The sequence below is a fragment of the Neopsephotus bourkii genome, unplaced genomic scaffold, assembly GCF_033783945.1.
Source record: "Neopsephotus bourkii isolate Nb327-2 ecotype Australia unplaced genomic scaffold, CSIRO-AGI_Nbou_v1 NB_1764, whole genome shotgun sequence".
Lineage (NCBI taxonomy): Eukaryota > Metazoa > Chordata > Aves > Psittaciformes > Psittacidae > Neopsephotus > Neopsephotus bourkii.
This window is the reverse complement of record NW_026902238.1, coordinates 708,655-732,254: the sequence shown is the minus strand read 5'-3', so window position 1 is coordinate 732,254 and position 23,600 is coordinate 708,655. Positions and strand designations below refer to the sequence as shown.

General features: G+C 39.6%; 1 protein-coding gene across 2 annotated transcripts in view; it reads right to left on the bottom strand.

Annotated features, from left to right (window-relative positions):
* The window catches only part of CAMK4 (calcium/calmodulin dependent protein kinase IV), a 157,611-nt gene extending 134,598 nt beyond the window's left edge, over positions 1 to 23,013 (bottom strand). For both annotated transcript variants that reach the window (XM_061378077.1, XM_061378078.1), the window contains exon 1: positions 22,723 to 23,013. In XM_061378077.1, coding sequence (XP_061234061.1) covers positions 22,723 to 22,904 — 182 coding nt within the window. In that variant the 5' untranslated portion in view covers positions 22,905 to 23,013. The remainder of the gene's footprint in view (positions 1 to 22,722) is intronic.
* Between the last annotated feature and the right edge of the window lie 587 nt (positions 23,014 to 23,600).

Here is a 23,600-nt window from a genome sequence, read left to right as displayed (position 1 = left end):
AGGAGGAGAAGGACAGAAAGACAGAAAGAACAACATACAGAAAGAATGACAGACAGAATGAACAACAGACAGAAAGAATGACAGAGAATAAGACAGAAAGAAAGAAGGAGCAAAAGAAGGAATGATTGAAAGATGGACGGAGAGGTGGGAGGAAGGGAGAAAGGGAGGGACAGGACATTTGTTGGTGAAGTTTTTACTAGCTTTCTGGGGAAACAAGCCCTTTCAGTTCTGAAGGAACCAGGTTTTACAGCTTGGATTCTCACCAAGCCAACTTCCAAAGTTCAGCTTCAACACGAGTTTTGGCATCCACCATCCTATCCCAAACTGCTGCTTTTTGTCAGCATGAGAATAACTAAACTGGGTCTTTCATTGCCTTTAAGTCCCCTGATTTACTCAAGAGCCTGGAATAAGCCCCAGCATTGCCTGACCAATGTAATTATTTGTTGCAAATGTTAGATATACAAAATGTTGATACAGGTATCATAATGCATGCATACATGCACTCAGGCATCTGTAGCCACTAGACACACAGAATGACGCTGATAGGGGCAATAACAGCATCTTTCTCTCCCAACCTATGCAAAATATCACAAGACCACAGAAACTCTCCACTGATATCTCATTAAAAGACGCTTTGTGAAGCTTGCTAGACAAAGCAGTGGATCCTTTAATTCTTGATATTAATGGAATTTTAGTTACTCAAAATAGATTGCAAGAGACTTATCCATGCCCCTATGCAGCCACGGTAGCCTAAATAAAAATTAACATTACTGGGACCTACAAGTGCTTTCTAGAATAATAAAAAAGCCCCAAGCCTGTTGAGATGTGCATTGGCACATAAACCATTTCTCATGGTATATTCTCATTATTCATTTCAGCTGACTGAAACAGACATTAAGCCCAGTAATACACAAGAGACAAAGCACACCACCATTCTGTGTGACATTCAAAGCAGAAGAAAAACCCATTGGCTTTCTTTGGGTTATGCATACTGGTAGCACTGCTGCAAGGTCACGGAAAATAGAACTGAAAAAGGGCAGAAACATCTTCTGCTTCGGACCCTGATTCCTCAGTTGCCCAGGGCTCTTGAGCCTCTTGCTGAAGGGAAGAGACAGAAAAGGGCAGTAATATAGGCAAGTAGAAGCTTGGGGAGGAGCTCAAGTATTAGGGAATTGACCAAGGAGACAACCAAGGAGCTGAGAGGTGTGCAGGAAGTACAGAGGAAGAAAAGGAGATGACCACCTGAGATGCCCACTGGTGTAGACCACTCCACAGAGATGTGCCAACCACATTACTGGACCACCTCTTTAAATCTATCCTGCACTTTCACAATATCTCATCTAAATAAGCCTTACTGCAAGTTAAGACAATGACTTGTCCTGCTCCTTGCCAATGGCTGCTGTGTACTTTTGCATCTTGAGAGATTGTACAGAGCAATTATAAGGACTCATCTCTGCAAGATTCTGTATGTACAATAAGATAACCTGTAGATTCTAGTACCTGATCACAACTAAAATGAATACATTCTGCAAAAGGGATTAAAAATGTTTTCTGACAAGACTATGAAAATCCCACCTTTTTGGCAGTTAATGGAAAAACAACAAGAGGTAGGGGTGTACGTGTTTGTGTGTGTGTACATTCCACATGTGCCTACATTCCTGACAGTCTGCTATTTTTTGAAAGTTCATTCCCAAATATATTTGAAACGATGGAATGAAATTACTGTTAGCGATATGTGGAAAGATACTTTCAAGATAATACGTATCACATTATTATTATCACATTAGCTTATTTGGAATGAACGAAGCTGTGACATACTCCACATACATTCTTAAGTTGCAATCTGTGAAAAAGATAGTTTTGTAAATCTGAAGTTAGACAAATTTCCAATCTTCAGTTATGTTTCAGAGTGCTGTTTAGATATAGATATGTTTAACTACAGATCTGCCATTAGAAAACTCTCTATTGTAAAATCAACCTATATAATACATTTTATTTTCCTAATCTGGGTTTCAAAAGCTGTTCCTAAAAAACTCTGTCAGAAGTGTAATCACCTGCAATGCTTAGCTTCACCCACACTGAACTGCTTTACCGGAGCAGCTCTCCCACTTCTTCCGTTACCTCAGATACTCTTTTTGTCTATTAAAAAAAACCAAAATCAATAAAACCCATCAGAACTTACATTTAATTAAAAATAATTAGAGAACAAATCAGCTCATCAAAAACAAGTCCAGCAAAAGATTCTTCCAGTCAGATTTAAATGGTATAACACCATTCCATAAACAGAATTCCATCTGGTGGCAAGATAGTCCACACAACCTCCATCCAGAACACTCAGAATGCTCTATTACTCAATAATTAATTTTCAACTCTAACAGCTAATTTAGGTCTTTTATCCTTTATACATAATATTACTCTATCTGCAATGTCAAGCCAGGTGAATTGGCCTGATTTGCTTTACAGATATTCTTCGATGCATAAAACTGTGTTCACATACCTACCATTAGCAAGACAGAACTCATCCTTCAGGAAACAGTTTACAGCACAGCAACTTGCAAAGCTGCTACAAAATTTCTTTAAATGTGAATCTTTTAATTTTAGCTGTGCAAAAGTACTTGGTTAAATTCTTGCTGTCAAACCATACTCTACAGAGGCACTTTTATAAGGTATCCCACCTATTTGTAAAACAGCTGTGCAACACAGGCAGGATCAATTACTATTTGTTTCTTTCAAGTAGTAACAGAAGGGGTCTACACAGCTTAAGAAGCTACACAGAAAAGCTACACACCTTCTCAAGGTACTAGACTATTAGATAGATAAAATTTTGGACCTCCTAACTTTGATCCCATTCTCAGAGCTTAAAGCCAGTCATAGTTTCTTTCAGGGTCTTCACTACCCGTCTTTGACCTATTTTGCATTCAAAACCTTCAATGAATGGTCAGTTCTAAAGGTAAGCTGAAAATCTAACATCACATAGTGCCATACAAATGACATCATGTATTTGTGTACTTCAAAACCACCACTGTTACCACAAACAAACTCAACAGCCAGTATTTAATATTGGGGGAAAAAAGGGAAATTCTTGCGTGACCTCATACATGCAACTTTTTATTTCTAAGGTATGGCTACAGAATGTACTAACATATTGTTAACACCTTTAATTTAGCTTGAGAAGGTAGCTTTTGCAATAGCAAATTAACAGGAAGAATTTCCGTGGATGGTAAGTATCCATGTAGCTGTTCAGAGGCTCCAAGAGACTGGTATCTCTGTATCTTCCCTTTGCCAAAGGCAAAACAATGGGAGCTTATCAGTAGTTTATATTTTTTGTCTTCCCTAAAAATATGACTGGTAGCCTTTTTTGTGCATTTTCTCTTGTAACTGTCTTTACATGTACAAATGCCAAGGGCACATGCCAAGCCTCCAAACAGTTTTTAAAATCATAATTATTTGGGCTCCCCATCAAATAATTTACACAGCACTGCATAGGAGAAACAACCACCATTTCTCTACAACAACTCTGCTTAGTAGGAGGAAAATAATGATAAAACCAACGCATTAAAAGAATCATCATCATTGAAACCTGCAGATGGTGCAATAAAGTTCTTGGTGAAGTGGTGAGCAGTGAATTTACTGTGTAATAGCAGGCAGACTAGCAAAGTTTGTTTTCCAATAACTCCGATTCTGCTTAAGTATCTGCATTTAACAAGAACTATGCCTATAAGCAATCATTTGAATGAATTAAAGACAGCTTTTAGGCCAACATTTCAATTCACTGACTGGTGGCAAAAAAAGGAAAAGAACATGCAGAAGACTGAATTTAGGAAATTATAGATAAGTTTATGTTACGTGAAAGTACATTTTATGTTGGGTTTGATTGTTGGGGTTTTTCTATGTACCAAACTTTGCACATGCTTTATGGGCAAAATTTATTCAATGCAAACCAAAAAGGTGTTTTATAACAAAAGGTTACCTTTTGTAATTTAAAATAATTAACTTTTTATGTTAAATGTATTTTAAATGCAAAACATATCAGCTTTGTTTCATAATGATTGTAATGACAGACTGACTTGAAGAGCACTGTCTGTGGAGATGAAAGAGTACTTCTCCATCTGTAGCTTTTCAGACTTAAAAATCATCAGAAAATAACAGTTCTGGTGGCAGATTCAGCTCATACTTGTGACAAGAGAGGATAAAAATCAAGGAACAGTGTTAATCATCTCAATGCTCTTAGAGTTCAGTCTTACGAAACCCAGAGACAAAAGTCTAGATAACGAATTATTAATTTTCACACTACATGTTGGTCTTTCAAGAATAGTTTAAACAGCTTCAGTAAAGAGTCTTCCATATGAGAATCATATTAAAGAAAGGTACACCTAATGCATGTATTTTACCTCTCAGTTTGAATTGAAATCATTGTCAGGATGGCATACCACTATCTCACCTCAATTACACAGGCAAATCCTGACATGATTACTACTTCAAGGTAGAGCCCTCCATGAACTCTGATGCTATACAACAAATGAAGAATTTCAGAGTTCCACAACACTCATTTCATTTTTCAGTCTCCTCTTCAAATTTTTGAGGTGAGTTCATCTTCCATTAATAACTCTTCTTTTGGAGTGAATGAAAACATTCATTTCTAAATGACAGTGGGATCAGATTAAAGAGTATTGCTTCCCAGTAGAAGAAAGTTCTAACAAAATTCAAGGTTGTGGAAAATGCAGAATCAACAAAAACGCACTTCTGCATTTTCTTTGAAAAATTTAAAAGTGAGGAAGAATATTCTCAGAGCGGCTTTTCCATCTCTGCTGTCCACAGAGGTGCAGTATGGCAGCTGAGGAAGAAAGGAGGATCTTTTTTCTGTCATGTTATGAGAAGGGTGGCCTGAGAAGACACACCATTTAAGAACAGGAGAAAAATGAGAGAATTTATCAAGTGATCTGTAGCTACTACTAGGCATTCACTAGCAAATACGGACTGCAGCAGTTGGTAGAAGTTTGACATTCTAAGAAAAGATGTGGAGCTAACCTCAATTTCTACCAGGGGAGGTTTAGATTGGATGTTAGGAAAAATTTCTTCACCAAAAAGGTTGTCAAGCACTGGAACAGGCTGCTCAGGGAAGTGGTGGAGTCACCATCCCTACAGGTATTTAAAAGCTGGTTAGGTATGGTCCTTAGTGACATGGTGGACTTGTCAGTGTTAGGCTTACAGTCAGTCTGTCATCTTAAAGGTCCTTTCCAACCTAAATGACTCTATGATTCTATCCAGGCAAAACTTAAAATGCTCTTTTTACCCTGAGACTCAAAACTGTAACACCCTACATCTTCCACCACTCTTTGGAAAGACTTCTTACCTAGCTTCAGAATGCTATGCTGTCTATCACCGATGCAAGCTGGAACAAGTATTTCCAAATTAAAAATTAAGTTTCACATTAGTCTTCCAAGTACCTATAATTAATTTCATTTTCAGCAGGGAACACTCTCTGGTGATTCCCATTCCATCAAAGTCTCAATATGAGAAAAACTTGCAAGTAACCTTCTCATCCATCTGAGGTGTGCCTGCATGTGTGCATGCACACACGTGTGCATTTAAAGCACCTACATGAATTACAGGGAGTTCACAATAGCAACTCTTATTTTTTTTAGGGACAACACTAAACACAGTTAGTTTCAGTAAATACTGTCCCCCGTTTTACTTCCTTTACTTTACTTTACTTACTTACTTTACTTTACAATAAAACTGAATGTAAGGTAATAGGTGAACACTGGCACAAAGAAAGCTGACAGAAAGGACTAACAATCCAAGCAGCCTGAATTTAAATTATTCATTAGTAGATATTCAAACACTCCTAATAGAGCTTAATCAGGCTGAATGTATGTCATTTAGGCATGAATTTCACTGTCCAGTAATGACAATATTTCTTCCAGCCATTCAGACATATGCACTTCTTTTACAAGCTATATAAATTGTTACCTGAAAAATTTCCAGCACCACTAGAAAAGAGCTAATCTGATTCAAGACTTGTCGTCTTCGTTCATCACTTCCATACCAAAAACTCTGCCTATAACAGCAAATAAATTTTCTCAATCTGCTTATTAGCTAGGAGTTCAACTTCTGTCCCTCAACTTCCGAAACTGTTTTGTCCCATGCATAGTTCACCAAACAAAAAGACTAATGAAATGATTTGTCACAGCATGGGGATGTGGAATAATTTCACAAAATTTTTGCTTATCTTTAATCATACAGATTTTTCCTTTGCTGGATGTACAGTAGCTGACTCCATGTGCACAGACACGAAAATTAGTAAAAATATGTGAAGACCTTCACATTTTCTGAAGCGTGGTAAAGTAAAAGGAAGGCTGTCGTGGTTTAAACCTCAACCAGACAGCTTTCACTCACTCACTCCCCCCCTTTCTTGCCCTCCCCCTACTCTCGGAGGGATGGAGAGGAGAATCAGAAAGAATGCAACTCCCATGGGTTGAGATAAGAACAGTTTAGTAACTAAGGTATAACACAAATCACTACTGCTGCCACCAATAATAGTAATGATAAAGAAAATAACAAGGGAAGAGAATACAACACCTCATCACCAGGCGACCGATTACTTGCCCCCCCCAGCCCGACCAAGCACCGACCGATACCTCCTCCAACCCTGCAGTCCACTCTCTATCCCCCTTCCGGGTCACTCTCCCAGTTACATCCTGGGCATGACGTGCTGTGGTATGGAATACCTCTTTGGTCAGTTTGGGTCAGGTGTCCTGTCTCTGCTTCCTCCCAGCTTCCCTCCTCCCTGGCAGAGCATGAGGCCCACAAAGTCCTTGGCCAAACCAAAACATCAGTGTTTTTCAGCTCTGTTCCCAGCTGAAAGTCAAAACACAGCACTGCACCAGCTACCAAGGAGAAAAATGACTGCTACTGCTGAACCCAGGACAAGGATGAAATCTCTCAGAGGAACAGCAACCACTTGCCTCTGCTTCACTTTTACCTCAGATCTACTATATACAGGCATTTGCCTCAAGGGGCAAGAGAGAACCTTCTTACTTTTTACCACATGAAAAATATTTTGTGTTGAAGGCATCTCTACAGCATTCTGCAGCATAGGATGGCTATAATAGTGAATAGCAACTGCACTGTGATTATAAAAATCATAATTCTCTAAAGAATTTGTGTCTACTGAACAAACAGCCTGTAATAAATCTGATGTTGAACTAACTACAGTTTTTCCAGTGCTAAAACCATTCTCTACTCGGAAGATGAATAGAAGAAGTCCCCAGACCTCCCAAACTGAAGAGAGAGGGGGCACAGAAGAGATTATGGAACAGATAAAATGACCAAGAACACATTATGAGCATTGGTTGAGACTCACGTAAGAGGATAACTTGAATTCATGAAAGAAATAGCTTAAATTAAGGTGATATCTAACTTCTTGTACACCACCAAGCCTTCTTAGTCTGGAAAGAAACAAATATTATGAGATACATCTGGAGGACTGTATGTTTGCTCTGTATTGCTGAAGTCATTTAAAGCTCTAAGACAGGATCCGTGGATATGTGGATATGTATGATAACATGGGGAATAATCAATGTAGCTTCTAGAATGGGAAGCCACATCTCAAAACAACAGAACTTCTTGAAGAATTTGGCAAGCATTTGAATAAAGGACGTTTGATTGATTGCCCTGTTCTTAACACTGCTTTCTAGGTACGTGCTTCTCACTGTAGCTGGAGACAGGGTATTGGCATAAACAGATCTTTGTTCTGACTCAGCACAGCCATTCTTAGATTACAAAGGCTCAAATAATTTAGGATGACCAGTTCATTTCAAATTTATATTGCAAAAATACATGCACACTTAGTATAGAGAAAACAGTTTTTTCGAATGCGATTTTTATTTTTATTTTTTTAATTTGAAATGGCTGAAAGTTCTGAAAACATACACTTACTCTTTTCAAACAAGAGGTCTCCTGTCTCCACAAACAGAATGGAAAACACATCCATGCTTTCATTAGAGTTGATTCTTACCAAAAAGCAAATTTTAAAAGGATAACACACATACTCAACACACTACATGCTCATCTCTGAGAGCACGAGCTCCAGTTTAGACACATTTTCCACTAGCCAAGCATTAAGAATGCAAAAGAACAAAACATCTGCCCCTAAAGAGATTTTTACTTCAATTTGAGATAAGAATTAGGAGAACTTTGCTAATCCCTTGGTGATGTCAACAGATCAATATTCAACTTACTGCTATTGATAAGATGACACTAAAAATCAATACAGTTATTCTTAAGACAAGCAGGAAAAACTCCTGAGTCATCAAGACAGCTCCTGGTAACATGGGCAACCATGTCATATGGTCTTTTTCACAATATGATCACATACCAATTTTAGACGTATTTCTTGTCTCTGCTGCTCATATAGAAGAGGCCACTACACAATACTGATGGTTAGATATTTTCTCCTAAATTACAATTTTTGTCATAATCTTGATCAAGTTACTTCTCTCCTCCTTTGCATGCAGGAGTCATCATTTAATTTCAGGGAATAAGTCTACATCACAGGTGTAGTTCTCTGTTGGAGAGCTATCATCACCTTTCCCCAGCACCACCTCTTGGACTGAAGAAACCCAATTCCTCCACATTATATTTTCAGATGAAAAATTTACAAATAAGTTTGAACAGGACTTTTTGTAATACATATGGAGGCAAGCATTTTACGCCACTGTTGCAATCACTTTTCACAACCGTAATTATCCTGGCTGGATAAAACCTGAGGACAAATCAGGTTCTGTAAGTCATAGACCCACATAATTTTCAAGTGCCATTTAAAAACATAATATTTTTCATTTTTATTTTTCATTTTTGTATGACAATTACTGGAGCTGAGTCCTTCTGCATTCAGGAATCATCAAATTTATCCTCAATCCATATTCAAAAGATGTGAGAAGGAATACGGCATGGTGGCAGAAACCTATCTGCATAATGAAATCTAATCCCTCACTTCCCCTGAAACATCAGGATTTCTGTCAGCTTTCTGACTAGCATCCTAATTTTACCCTGTTTGCCCAATTTTTCAGCTTCTAAAGTTTGCTCCCATTGAATACAGTAGAAAATATTTCTCTTTGCATAAAGATGATTGAGGGCACTTTCTAAAGAAAGCACTGGGGCTGGGAGGAAGGAAGCTGAGAATAGCCATAGCATCCTTATCTAAGGATGCAAAGAGTCATCAAAAGAACATAAACAGATTCATCCTTGATATGTGCAATGCTGCAATGATGCTTATTTTTCAGTTTCAGTGAGATAATGGTATAAAGGGGAACAGTTTTACAAACCACTTGCTTCTAGGATTTTCTTCTCCCTCTCAAGAAAATCTGCCTATGCAATCTCGCCTTCAACAAAAGCTTGTCAGAAAAATACTGCTCTTTACTTCAGTGTTTCTATGTTTTCCCAACATGCATATTTGAGCAATATTCCTTTGATTTGTTACGCATCTCATTAATTATTGAATTTGGCATAAACTTAGGAATATGTTGATTTAGGTGGGAAGGCATTGACAATACGGAAGAGGGAAATCACAAAGGAAGGAAAAACTCCACTTACTACCTGGGAGCAGGAGTAAGAGAAAAGAAATAAAATTTAGCTGTATTAACTGCAAGGTCAGGCATTACAAACAAATAAAAATTTTGCTAATAAATGTAAGTCTCATCAATTGCAAACAGAGCAGGAAAATGGAAGACAGACAGTTTGGGCAATGAACAACAAGACAGCTACAAACTATCAATATAGCAGCTGTAAGAAAGGCAAATGTGTTCCTGTCCCAATCAATAATGTCTACTGTTTTTTATTAGAAAAGTCTGAGAGTTTTATAAATGGATTTAGCAAACAAACACTGCTTCTGCAACCTCCATATGTTCCAGTAGGGAAATAAATCCTATGAAGTCTTAAGCACTTTTGGTGTAATTCGTAAAACACAGTCTAAGCAGGAACAAAAGACAGAAGGCAGAAACAGTTAAAAGAGGGATCTGCAACAAAACTCTCATAAGGCACCATGGTACAAGAGATAAATATAATTTTGTCCTTCAATCTGGATACTTTGAGTCAATGATGTCTTTAATAAACACAAAATCTAAAATGTGAAAGTGTTTGTAAATTTTAATTCAAATTTGTTGAAAAATTCCATGCTGTGAAAAAAGCCCTTATCCACTTCATGCCAAGATTTCAATTGTTCACCCTAACTCATGCCAAAACCAAAAGCAAAAATATTAAAATTTATCATGGGATGGAAATTCTAGAGTTTCTTAAATCTGCCAGTTAAAAAAGACATGAATAAGTGGGTAAAATAAACTGTAACAGGCATGACTCTCAAACATGATATATGGTCTTCCAGTGGCCACATGCCATTGTGGGTATGCTAAGGACCATGAAAAATAACAAGGTGGTTGGTGGCAGCCAGCATGGCTACACTAAGGGGAAATCCTGCCTGATCAATCTGATGGCCTTTTATGTTGGGGCTAAGGAACTGATGGACAGGGGCAGAGCAGCTGACATCATCTACCTGGACTTGTGCAAAGCGTTTGACACTGTCCCACATGGCATCCTTGTCTCTAAACTGGAGAGACATTGGTTTGATAGATGGACCACTCAGCGGGAAGAGAACTGGCTGGATGGCCGCACGCAAAGAGCTGTGGTCAAGGGCTCAGTGTCCAGCTGGAGACCAGTAACGAGTGGTGTCCCTCAGGGGTCAGTGTTGGGACCAGTCTTGTTCAACATCTTCATGAGCAACATGGACAGTGGGATTGTGTGCACTCTCAGCAAGTTTACCGATGACACCAAGCTGTGTGGTTCGGTTGATACACTGGAGGGAAGGAATGCCATCCAGAGGGACCTTGACACGCTTGAGGGGTGGGCTGATGCCAACCTCATGAAGTTTAACCATGCCAAGTGCAAGGTTCTACACCCGGGTCAGGGCAATTCCATGCACAGCTACAGGTTGGCAGAGAAGAGATTCAGAGCACCCATGCACAGAAGGACTTGGGGGTGTTGGCTGATGAGAAAATGAACATGAGCTGGCTTCAGTGTGAACTGACATCACAGAAAGCAAATCGTATCCTGGGCTGTATCAAATGGAGTATGACCAGCAGGTCGAAGGAGGTGATCCTGCCCCTCTACTCTGCTCTTGTGAGACCTCACCTGGAGTATTGTGTGCAGTCTTGGTGTCCTCAACATGAGAGGGACATGGAACTGTTGGAACAAGTCCAGAGGAGGGCAATGAGGATGATCAGGGGACTGGAGCACCTCCCGTATGAAGATAGGCTGAGAAAGTTGGAGCTGTTCAGCCTGGAGGAGAGAAGGCTGCTCGGAGACCTCATAGCAGCCTTCCAGTATCTGAAGGGGGCCTACAAGGATGGTGGGAAGGACCCTTCATCAGGGAGTGTAGTGATAGGACAAGGGGTGATGTGCTCAAAATTAAACAGGGGAAGTTTAGATTGGATATAAGGAAATTATTTACTGTAAGCGTGGTGAGGCACTGGAACCGGTTGCCCAAGGAAGCTGTGAATGCTCCATCCCTGGTGGTGTTCAAGGCCAGGTTGGACAGATCCTTGGGCGACATGGTTTAGTGTGAGGTGTCCCTGCCAATGGCAAGGGGTTGGAATTGGATGATGTTAAGGTCCTTTCCAAGCCTAACTATTTTATAATTCTATGATTCTATAACTAACATCCTTCTAGTCATTACGCTGTGTTGGCTTTGAGTAGGGAAAACCACAATCAAATGGTCCTACTAGTTATTTGATACAGTTAATAAGAAGTACAATGGCAAATTATTTAAACAAACTGCCTAGTAAGTATTTATTGTATTCATTCAAAAATAGCAAGCATAGCCAGTTCACAAAATAGGCACTGGCAGAAGACAAAAAATAAGGTATGTTGGGCTACTTATTTGAATAAATGGCCAGCTCTAATTTAGACAGTTTTCTGCAAGGGAAATACATATGAGTGTTTCCATCACAAACAATGTTTCATCTTTTCTATAGTCATGCAGAAAAAGAATGTGAAGAGGTTAAAATATTTGGGGTTAATATGTAAATGTGACAAGAACAATAAAAATGGACTAGGCTAGATCAAACCAGCTGAAGCTACTTTACAGTAACATGGGCTATTGTCTTTTAACTAGACAAGCTGAAAATTCAAAGGGTCAAAAAGATGCTGTTGTGTCAAGGAGGAGGATAAGCAGAGGAGATTACCAAGGCTGTTTTGTCATTTAAAATGAATGATTCTCAGAAAATAGAAGCATATTCTTTTTATGCTACTGCAAAACAAACCAAATCTGAGCAAGTTTTTATAGTAATGAATAAACCTACTTTTTCACTCAGTTTTATTCCTGTTCCACTTGGCTTTGAACACCTGTGATATGAATTATGCGTAAAGAAGTTATTTGAATTTAAATTAAAAAAAATAATTTACCTACATATTTATTATGGAGTTATTACAGAGATGTTTTCATCTCTATGAGAGTCAGAACAGAAAACATGCCAGTAAATTTTAGGGTATCTCCTTTCATTGCAGATTTCTGATTACACATTGTCCCAGTCTGGCAATTGATTACTAATCTTACTTAGCTTTCATCAATTATTAATGAAATCCCACAAAGTTAGCAGGTAAAACATTCATGCACACATATCTTGCAGGTCTCTGAACTTAAGATAACAATAATGATGCCAGAGTACTCAACACATTTTGTGTTCAGTTTTAGAAAATCATTATTGTACAATACAGAAAATTGATAATAATGTACTCTCCAACAGGAAAACAAACATCTGAACAATCAGAATTGCGGTTCATTAATCTAGAAAATATGTCAATAGGGTAAAAAGAAAGGAAGAAAAATGCCAGTACTCATCCATGGCAGACTTTGAGTCTATATAAGCCTTACCAAGACATCCATTTTCTATGCAAAATTATAAAAATATGTAATACCACCACATTAAAAAAAATAAAAATCAATGTGTGCCAAGAGCATTGAAATAATTTCTGGCCCCAAACAAGATTTTAAAACACTCTCATTGGTCCAAAATGTTAGACACCCAGTATATCAGAAATAGCAAACACTATCTTGCATATACAGAGAATCTGAAAGAGGTATTTTGTTAAGTTTGAATGAAATTCAAACAACTATCCTCCACACAATAAAAGCAGCTAGAAGGTCTCTATCAACTGAAAGTTGCACAATTTATGGTCAGCCTTTCACAGAAGGGGTAAGAAAGTCCACTCCTTTCAAGATAGTATTAAATTTTATTACAGCTAGACTCAAAATAAGACCACAGCACATTCTTTGGTACTGGCAGGTGCCTCTGTTAACAAGGATTATTTAAAGAAAAATCAGTATGAATACTATTTCAGAAGTACTTCAAGATAATACCAGACTTCTTATTCCATGGATATTCAGTGAGACCTCCATACTTTTTTATTTCCATTCATTCACGAGTGCAAAATTGTTCATAAAAAATAACTAAATTAAATTGGAATTCCTGCAATTCATTTCTGACCTAATCTCAGCTTCTTTACATGAATTTGTTATCTATTCATATTAGCATTTGAGGTTTCTAATAAATGAACAAATGTCAACGAGCAATTCACAATTTGTGGTGACTGATCTGATTGATGGACACACCCCCTAAGTCACATGAGGCCATGCTGCCTCATTACAAAACATAAAATTAAGGCATTTGTAGAACATTTCTGTTTATGTGTTACTCAGTTCTGCCAAAGTCTGTGGAACAATTGGGGTAATCTTTATAAATATAACCACAGTCAATTCAGTATTTTAAGTTGCAGTATCAGTTCCCAAAGGCAGTGAACGTGGCAGACACACATATGCTGTGAAGATGAAAAGACTGAAAACAAGTAGCAATACTGGTATATTTATGATAATCTGAATTAAGAAGAAACTAGGAATACTGGTAGGAGGGAAAAATTATTGCTACAGGGTGGGGGAGGGAGCGAAAGCAGACACACACCATGTTTTAGAATGGTACCTCTTCCTTAAACCCAACCAACTGCTTTTTCATTTATTTTTTTTTTTTTTCCCACAACACCTTGAGAGGAGCCAGAAGAAAGATTCATCACATTTTTCTACTGAGAAGAGTTTGCGGAAAAGGACTGTAGAGATGACATCACTTCTGAGGTAAAGTTGCAGTTCTGGAATCTTATCTGTGGCATACAGATGCTCACAGCAAGGTATGCATTGGAGCACATACTATATGTTTGTTGACTGGCTTAAATTTTGTTTTTTGAGGCTGTGCATTATAAAACCTGGTCTTGCTTTTACCACTGCTTTATACCCCCCAAAAAGCCATGATAAATAGTTAACTGTGAAAAGGCAGCATGTTTGGGGTTTTTTTTCTTTCCTCAACATGGTTCCCGTCTTCCATACCTTTTACTTTACATTTTATGGTTCTTGAGTTCTAGCATGGGTAACTGCACATATGAACGCAAGACAATTTAAAAGCTACAACTTAAAAGTTGTTCGGGTGATTACTTCACTTGTGTAACAATTCATATAGTTCCAGCCATGTAATTTGGTGGTTCAAGCCAAGTAATTTCTCTCCTGTTATCACCTGCAATAAAAATACTTATTCAACTTCAGATGTACTGCCTCTCTAACAAGCTAAAAGAACAATTTCATTATGTTTGATCCCTACTACTGACTATTTTTATCTATGTATGTACAATACGTATGAACCGTCAGTTGGGGTTAAGACTGCATAAAAAGAAAGAACACATACTCTCTTGTGCTTTCACAACGAAGCAGAATTCAGACATCTAGACTTGTGGATTTGCTGTTGACTTGTTCATTTATGCATTCTTACCATGCTTCCTCTCCCTACAATAAGCAGATCTTTACTAACCGGATACCTATCAATTTCACAGGAGATATTCTTTTTACAGTACAATGACACGCTGAGAAAGGGTAATTAAAAGCTTTTTACATTTCCATTTAGACACAGTGGTGCTGCTCTTGGTTTGCCCAATGTCTTTTGGAGTATTTATTATTTCCCTGTCTGCCACATTTAAAAAAAAAAATGGGTACAAACGACAGCTTTTACAACCAGTCATTAACTCGTTTCACTAACTTGAAAATAAAGAAGTAAAAACTCTCTAATATAATTTTTATTATTAATAGCTCCTCTTTAAGTACAAGAAAGCTGAGAAAATTACACAGGATGATCACCTATTCATTCCAGCTACCCAAAACTTCCTCAGCATTCAGAAAAAACTTAACAGCTGAATTTATTAACAGAGGAATGCATTGAGTACGCAACCTAATACGAATACAGAGATAATGCAATACTCCGCAATGACTAATTTTCCACTGCCCACTTTAAGTGCTGAATTTTGACTTATACAACATATATTTCATTTAGCATCTAAGCTAATTAAAACCTGAGCAGGCTGACCTGTGCATTGTGTCCAGTGCATGGTCACAAGCACCCTACTAATCAACTTGCAGATTAACTACATTAGATTCAAATGCAGTACCACCGGCAGATATAATCAAGGTACGCACTAGCAAGAAGTGCGGCGCAGCATGCGCACACCAGTGTTACAAATGGTGGCAACATGCTGGTACCAACACAAACTTTTAAGCAGGTTTCACATCAGATAAGCCGTCACCTGGTCCTGTGAATTGGCTGTTCAGAAAAGGTTAGAGTGGTTCAGCTACATTCAGTCTGTTCTGTGCGTGCCAAGAATGCCCCTTGATGAAAAGCAAAGCATAGTGAGAGGGGATAATTGTGACATTTGTTTCATAAAAGTCACTCCTAATACAATTAAAACTTCAGTGTGGATGCACCCACAAACTGCTTTTTAAAAATAGGATTGGTGTAATACAATGAATGTTACAAATAAAATCTTACTGCTTCTGTAATCTGAGACACAAAAATACATGGTTTTATCAGTAGCTTATTTAAGTTCATATTTAGAAGAAGAAGAAAAGCTTTTTTTCAACTATTTTTTATATGATACAGTTATGACTTAGATCACAGCATCGTAGAATATCTCAAGATGATCCCATAAGGATCACTGAGTCTTATTCACTGCTCCTTGCAGGGCTACTTTACATTAAACACATAAGTCCAGACACTCCTTGAACTCTGGCAGGCTTGGTGCCATGAGCACTTCCCCAGAGAGCCCATTCCAGTGGCTGACCACCCTCTCAGTGAAGAACTTTTCCCTGATGTCCAACTGAACTTCCCCTGACTCAGCTTCATCCCATTTCCTCATGTCCTCTGGCCACCAGACAGAGGAGATCAGCACTTTTCCTTCTGCTGTTCTCTGTGAGGAAGCTGTAGACTGCCATGAGGTCACTCTCAGCCTTCTCCTCTCCAGGCAAACAAACCAAGGGGCCTCAGCCACTCCTCCTAAGTCTTGCCCTCAAGACCCATCACCGTCTTGGTCAGCCTCCTCTGGACACACTTCCATAGTGTCCTTCTATTGAGGTGAGACCATACCAACGTTACTAATTGTACTAAAATCTAAGCAATCCATTTATTTACAGACACAGCATTATGAAATAAGCATAAACATATTCCTGACAGAAGGCAGCTACAATAGTTAGCCTCTCTGACATGACTGCTCATAAGTGTTAACAGGCAAACAGTTGGTCCATAGCTGACTGAATCAATAAACCTACGTTCCATCATGCCATGATGGAAACAATTCCTCAGTCACAATATTAACAAGAATCAGATATAAACCTAAGCCATTGTAAAAAATGTGTACTTTATCATCTGTTTTCTGAGCCCTAGTGAAGTCTGCAACCCAATGCAAAATTCCTGACTGCAGCAGAGCACTGGTTTCGCCAAAAATACCAGCTGTAAACAGGTCTGAACAACAGTCTGAAAACCTAAAAAACTCATTTTCTAACAAGCAGTGTCAAGTGTGCCAACAAATACTAAAAAAAAGCTTTCTTATTTTCTAAATAAGAAACATGCAGAGAGATAATATTTAGACAAGTAACTTAGCGCCTAAGATAGATATTTGGACAACAGACTCAATAACAATCTTTCTTGGCAAGGTTCAAAATGTCTACCCTAAGAGATTATTTTTCTCCATAGCTAAAGCCTCAAATGACTTTTATTTTTTTTTGCTTTTTCAACATCCAGTTTTTTAATTCTGAGTCCACCAAAAAAGCTGAAGAAAATACACTCCCTGCACTGAATAAAGGATTTTAGTTATCAAAACCCAGGCTATTCAGTGAAAGTTCTGGTTCATTATACCTAAATGAGGAATTTAATCTGAAACACTCGTTTAAGAAGCTATAGAGCTTCCACAGAAAACATTCATTGCTTCATATAAATTTTTATTTTTGACTTCCCATAGTCACGCATTTTGATAGGGGCTGACTTCCCCCTTTTTAGAACAGTGTTTTGCTTAACAAAAATCTGACATCCTCTTTCTGCCCAATTTATCATTTGATTGTCTTCTCCACAACAGCACTGCTTCAGTACAAGGAGCAAAGCATGCATTCACTGTACAAGAGCCTATGGTAAAATGCTTAGGCCATTTTTCAAGGGAAAAGATGAGGTGGACAGAACCCCCTCAAGAGGAAAAGGAAGATAAAACCTTCAACTAAGTTTATGCGAGCTGATGCAATGCATGAAGACAACTGCTTTCCACATCCACCTGCCACCTCAGCCACTATCAAAAGTACATCATGCTCTCTGTACCTTCTGTCTTCTTACTGTGAAGTGAGGTCCAGTATACCTACCACAGCAGCCACAAGTGAGGCCTCAGATCCACATCTTCAACTTTCTCCATCAGCAGGAACTGCCTGCATGAAAATGCTTCCTGTTTACCTGAAGGTATGAGTGTAATAAGCAAGTTGTATCATGCAACAACATGACCTGGAGGACAGGCAAACCTACACAGGCAGTATCTGCTCAAAGATCCTGGTTCAGCCAAGCACTGCATGCTCACATCCAGACATCTAACACCACATGCCACCAACAGCATGCCTGTGTCTCTTTGGGAAATCCTCAGTTCCATTACTAAAAGTCACAAGCAAGAAAGCAAAAAAGGTACTGAAGGAGGAACTGACCTACTTCAAAAGTACCCAAAAGCAAAATGAGCAACTGATTTTCAAAACAAACATGGCAGTCTGTAAAACAAATTATGTGGGAGAACAGAGGAAAGGCCCTTTTTTTTTTTTTTTTTGAAGGAATGGAAGGGAAAGTAATTGGCACACTTTCAAAGCAAAACATGTTTCAACTTCAAAGCATCAAGGGCAAAACCAATCCATTTCTATGAAATAATGCTGATACGAAGAAGTTACCTGATTTCATTTATTACTGCCATTAAAAAAGTCGATGCTACTATGACAGAACTCATAAGTTCTGCCTGAAGAGGGGAGGACTCTGGAGAGACCTTATTGTGGTCTTTCAGTATTTAAAAGGAACCTGTGAGAAAGATGGGGAGAGACTTTTTAGCAGGGCCTGTTGCAATGGAACAAAAGGTAATGGTTTTGGAGCAGAAGAGGGGAGATTCAGGCTGGATGTGGGAGGAGGTTTTTTGCAGTGAGAATGGTGAAACACTGGCACTGTTTGCCCAGAGAGGTAGTGGATGCACCATCCCTGGAGGCACCCAAGGCCAGACCGGATGTGGTTCTGGGCAACCTGATCTAGTTGAACATGGCCGTGCTCATTGCAGGGGGTTTGGACTGGATGGCATTTGGGGGTCTCTTCCAAACCAAACTATTCTCTGGTTTTATGAAATCTTCAGTTCAAACAGCACACTGAATTTATACTCTGCGCTAAGAACTCAAGGACAGAAACCACCTAAGTTGCAAGTACTCAGTGCCTTTCAGTTTCAGGTCCTCTGCAAGGATCACACAATTGAAAGACTTGCCACAAACAAAAAGGTAACTTTGGAAGATCCTGTTTTATCATTCTTACACAAAGAAAATCGCCTGTAAATTTTCTTGGGGTGTTTTTTTGTTTTGTTTTGGTTTTTGTTGTTGTTGTTATTTTATTTAACCTAAAAATCCTAAGGCATACTTCCAGCTGCTCTTGACCATTTAATATATCTAAAATATACCTACAATAATAACATTAGACAGTTTAAATTCAAATAGTTATGTAGTTTGGTGCAAGAGAGTGAATGATAAGTAAAATTCCATAAGTAAAATTCTAATAAATACCTTTTTCACCATATTGCTGAGCATCAAAAATCATTACTGAATTTCTTCTTCACTTGAATACCATTTTTAGACTAATCCTGAATTCAGAAACTCTGCACCGAAAGACGCACCAAGAGCTATATAAGGCTAACAAAAGGTTCTAGTCTTTAAGTAACATGCAAGTTTAGAACCTAAAATTATTAAAATCTTTTTCCAGGGGAAATGGAAAACAATCTTTTAGATGAAATACACTTACAATGAAATTCTACTGTCAACAATTGACCAGTGTTGCAACACTCAGAGAAGGAAGAGATACTCTTTGTAAAACAAAGACCAAAATTTAACATTTATAGCATTTTGAACTCCAGTTACGTGGCACACACACTCAAGCTCCCTTCTCCCCTTACCTCCCCTCTTGCATTGTCAGAAATGAGCTAAAAGAAAGGTGAACTAGCTAGGATTTCAGCTGGACAGAAAAATAGGTGTCCTGGGTCAGAATAAAAGCCTGTCTAGCCCAGAACAGTGTCTCTTAATAGTGGCTAAACACAGATGTCTCAAGAAAACTATAGAAATAGAGCAAACCTATGTCAGTACTGTCAAAGAATAGTCTCATATCATTCAACAGTTGAATTTACAGTTCAGTAGTTAGTATCTTCATGTTTAATCAGTCTTAATGGATTTCCTGAACATAAACTTGACTAGTTGCCCATTAAATACACAGAAACCTTTAGCGCATATATATCCACGAGGGAGGAGTTCCACCACATAACTACACAGTGTGATAAAACAGCCTTACCTGTGGTTCTTTTTTGACTTGCTAGCTTTGTTAGATGCCCTGTGGAGGTTTCATCAAAGCAAACCACAAACAAGCACCTTAGCTAGGTGTTCATGGATCTCTGTCTCCATGTTGGCATCTCCATAGATCTCTGCCTAACCTCACTACAGGATATACTAAGAAAAGGAAACAACCACATGGTTTCTCCTCCACCCCTATTTTATTAATCTAAACTGAATTTCATCCACCATTTAAATGCACTAACAGTCCAATAAGGTTTTTCTGCAATTCTTTATAGGGAACACTGTTTTTAAAACCCTTAATAATTTAGTAAGGCCAGAAAATATAATTATTCAACCCCCTTTATTTCTGACCATGTTGAGCAGCACAGACACCTGAACTGATCCTTGTAGAACTCCACTATTGAAAGTCAGCTGTTTAATCTTATCCAAGCTTTTAGGCATTTACTATTTTTCTTGCTAGCAGTACCTTCTTCCTCTTCTCCCATACCTCCTTAACTGTTGTAAAAGGAAGAATTACTGACCAGAATGGATCTGGGATTTTCCACACATGGTTTGCAGAAAAGATACTCCTTCCAAATGGGAGTTCCCATACTTGGCAATAGCTGTCCAAATGCAGGTCTTTGCATTTGACCTCTTCCAATCTCTGTATTTGTTAAAGATATTTTAGCACAGAGTCTCACACTGGTTCTTGTAGTGTATTATTTTGATTTATTGTATCTGAACAGATTACGTATTCACATTTTTCACCCTCAGCCAATATACTTTCACCTCCACTAAAGTAAGCAACAAATATTTTTTGTAGATGTATTCAAAATCATCTCCATAATTAAAAGGTTGGAGACAAGATTACCAAGAGAAAATAACAGTTTTATATTACACTTAGGAACCAAGAGGGACTGTTGGATGTACCTTACAGATTTGTAAGATACACCTAAACTGTCAGAGGAGGGCTGAGATAAGCATCAACACTCTGGATGCTGTCTCCTAAAGGATCTCAAAGCTAACCTTGGGACCTAAGGACTGAGATCTCACTGCTATACCCATTAGTGCAATTTTCCCTTGGAGCATGTATTCCTCTGAGAATTCTTCTCTCTCTGTTTCCTACCTTATAGTCTTTGATTAAGACAGTTATTACCTTCTGTTTTATTTTTGCTTTAAATCTTATTTCCTACTTCTGTCTAACAGCAAAGCAGATTTAGTAGCTGGCATCTCTACACTAGCTGGGTGTGGTTATCTTCCTTACTCAATCCTTTTTTTTAGGGTTTCAGCATCTACTGTCTCACCTTGCAAGGCAGAAAAATCCACTGCACCTCAGCTTTCATTAACCCTTGCTTCCTAAGACAAGAGAGCTCTTTTAAAACCCCTTCCCAAGATACTCAATAAACCCATGATGTATCACTGATACAGACTATCTTTACATAAAGTCCACAGTCCCTATCATGCATGCTGAAAGGATTTTAGACAGACCGCACGTAACAGTACTAACTCAGGTGATAGAGTTGGTATCAACTGCTGTTAATTAGCAGTATGCGCTTTTTTCTCTTTTTTTTTTTGTCTTTTTTTTTGTCAATTCTGGACACAAAACTGACACAACAATATTTCCTGCTTTGCATTTTTATGTTTCTGCATAGGTGTGCAGTGAAGGCAAGTATAAATGTGCCAAGTGTACGTAACTTATTCCTATTTAATTTCGGCTAGCATGAGCATTAACAGTGGCAAAGAGGTACCCATAGATGCTTGAGGCCTAGCCAGCAAGCCAAAAATGATACATTGTATTTCTACCAATCTTCCTGCGCCTATCAATTACAGCACAACAAGCACAGGTATGGCTGGTAAGCAGCAACTTTCATTGCAAGCAAAAATACAGTACCAAGGCAACCATGTTATCACCTGAAAATTTCCCAGTCACCCAGGATTTCACTGTCATTAGACATCTGGATCCCCCTTGTCACTGGCAAAACTAACAACTGCTATTTGTTACCTGTTGACTTCCAGATTTTAGTCATCTACAATAAACCCTTTAACCCTTTAAAAAGCTGGTTTCCACTCTTTTTTTTTTTTTTTTTTTACAGTTTATTTTCTACCCACAGATTCAACATGAACCAACAACTGTTAACTGGAAAGTAAAAATTGCACATTAGGTATAGGCAACATCATCTACACTGGGCTTTGGTTTTAAAAAAGCTGAACTCTTGGGACCTTTAAGTTGCCAGGCAGAAGCATGTAGGGCAGAATTCATGAATGAACATGCACCACTCGCTTGTCTGTGCTGCACTTCACTGAGAAGACTCCGACAACAGAGGCCTGTTCACAGACTCCTGTCTCAGCTGGGAGTTTTGGCAGTGCAACGTCTAAGGGTGCTGACAATGGTGGTAACAGTAAGAGGTCTCAAATGAAGTGAGACTACGAATAAGCTGGCATTTTAGTGCTCTCAAAGTGATGCCTACCATTCAGCTGATACAATATTAGGTATGCAAATATACAGGTAACCTGACCAAGGTTCATGCGGACCAGCATCTGCCGGAAGGGACTGACACCTTCTCCTGAACATCACTCGTTTCTCTTGAGGATTTGCACAGCGTGGCTCCCTAGAGGTGTAATTTTCCTTCGAAATCCTACACGTCATGAAAGCCACAAGCTCTCCCGCCGCCGTTCACACACAACAAAGTTTTGCCGCTCTCGCAGCAGCGAGCCCTGCCGCCGGGGAGTGGAGCCCCAGCGCCAGCCCCGTCCCCGTCCCTGTCGCGCCTCACCGTCCCAGCTCGGATTCCAGCTCGAAGTAGTGGGCCAGGGTGTCCTTGTTGGAGCCATCGATCCAGTAGTCGGGAGCGGCGGACCCGGGGCGGCCGGTGGCTGAGGAGCCGGAGGAGGAAGAGGAGGAGGAAGAGGATGATGAGGATGAGGAGGAGGAAGAGGGCATGGTGACTTTCAGCATGCCGGGACACCTGTCTGGGGCTGCCCCCTCCTCCGCTGCAGAAAACAGAGCAAGGCGGCTGGCGACGATGGGCCTCTCCTCTCCTCGCCTTTTCTCGTCTCTTCCCTCCCTCCCTCCTTCCTTCCTTCCTTTCTTGCTTCCTTCCTTGCTTCCTTCCTTCCTTCCTTCCTCCCTCTCTCTTTCTCTGCTCTTTCTCTATTCCTTCCTTCCCTCTTCTCTCTCCTCCTCCGCGCCAGGCCGGACCTGGCTGCAGCAGCAGCACCCCCAGCCCTGAGGGGCGGTGGGGACACCTCCGGGGGGCGGGCCCGGGGCGGGGCCGCAAGGAGCCGCCCCGCTCTGGGGGTCGCACTGGTAGCGATGCTTTCCAGCCCCGCTGCGGGCCCTGCGGGCGCTCCTCGGCTTCAGAGAGCGAGCCTGAGGGCGGACTGAAAGCAGCATCCTGCCTGGAGCGGCCGCACAGACGGCAGGACGGAGCTCTGCGAGGAGAGGAATGGCATCCCGGTGTGCTGCTTTTTGGCCGGGGCCGGGAAGGATGCACTGCGCCGGGCGAGGCGGGTGCACCCCGTTATGCTGCACCATTTTGGCAGTTCTAAATCCGGGATCGGCTGTCATGGTGAGACGCGGGAGTTTCAGGATTTCTCTGTCGGCGTTCGCTGTGAAATGAAATCTGGGGAGGAAGGTGTGGAAGGCAGTGAC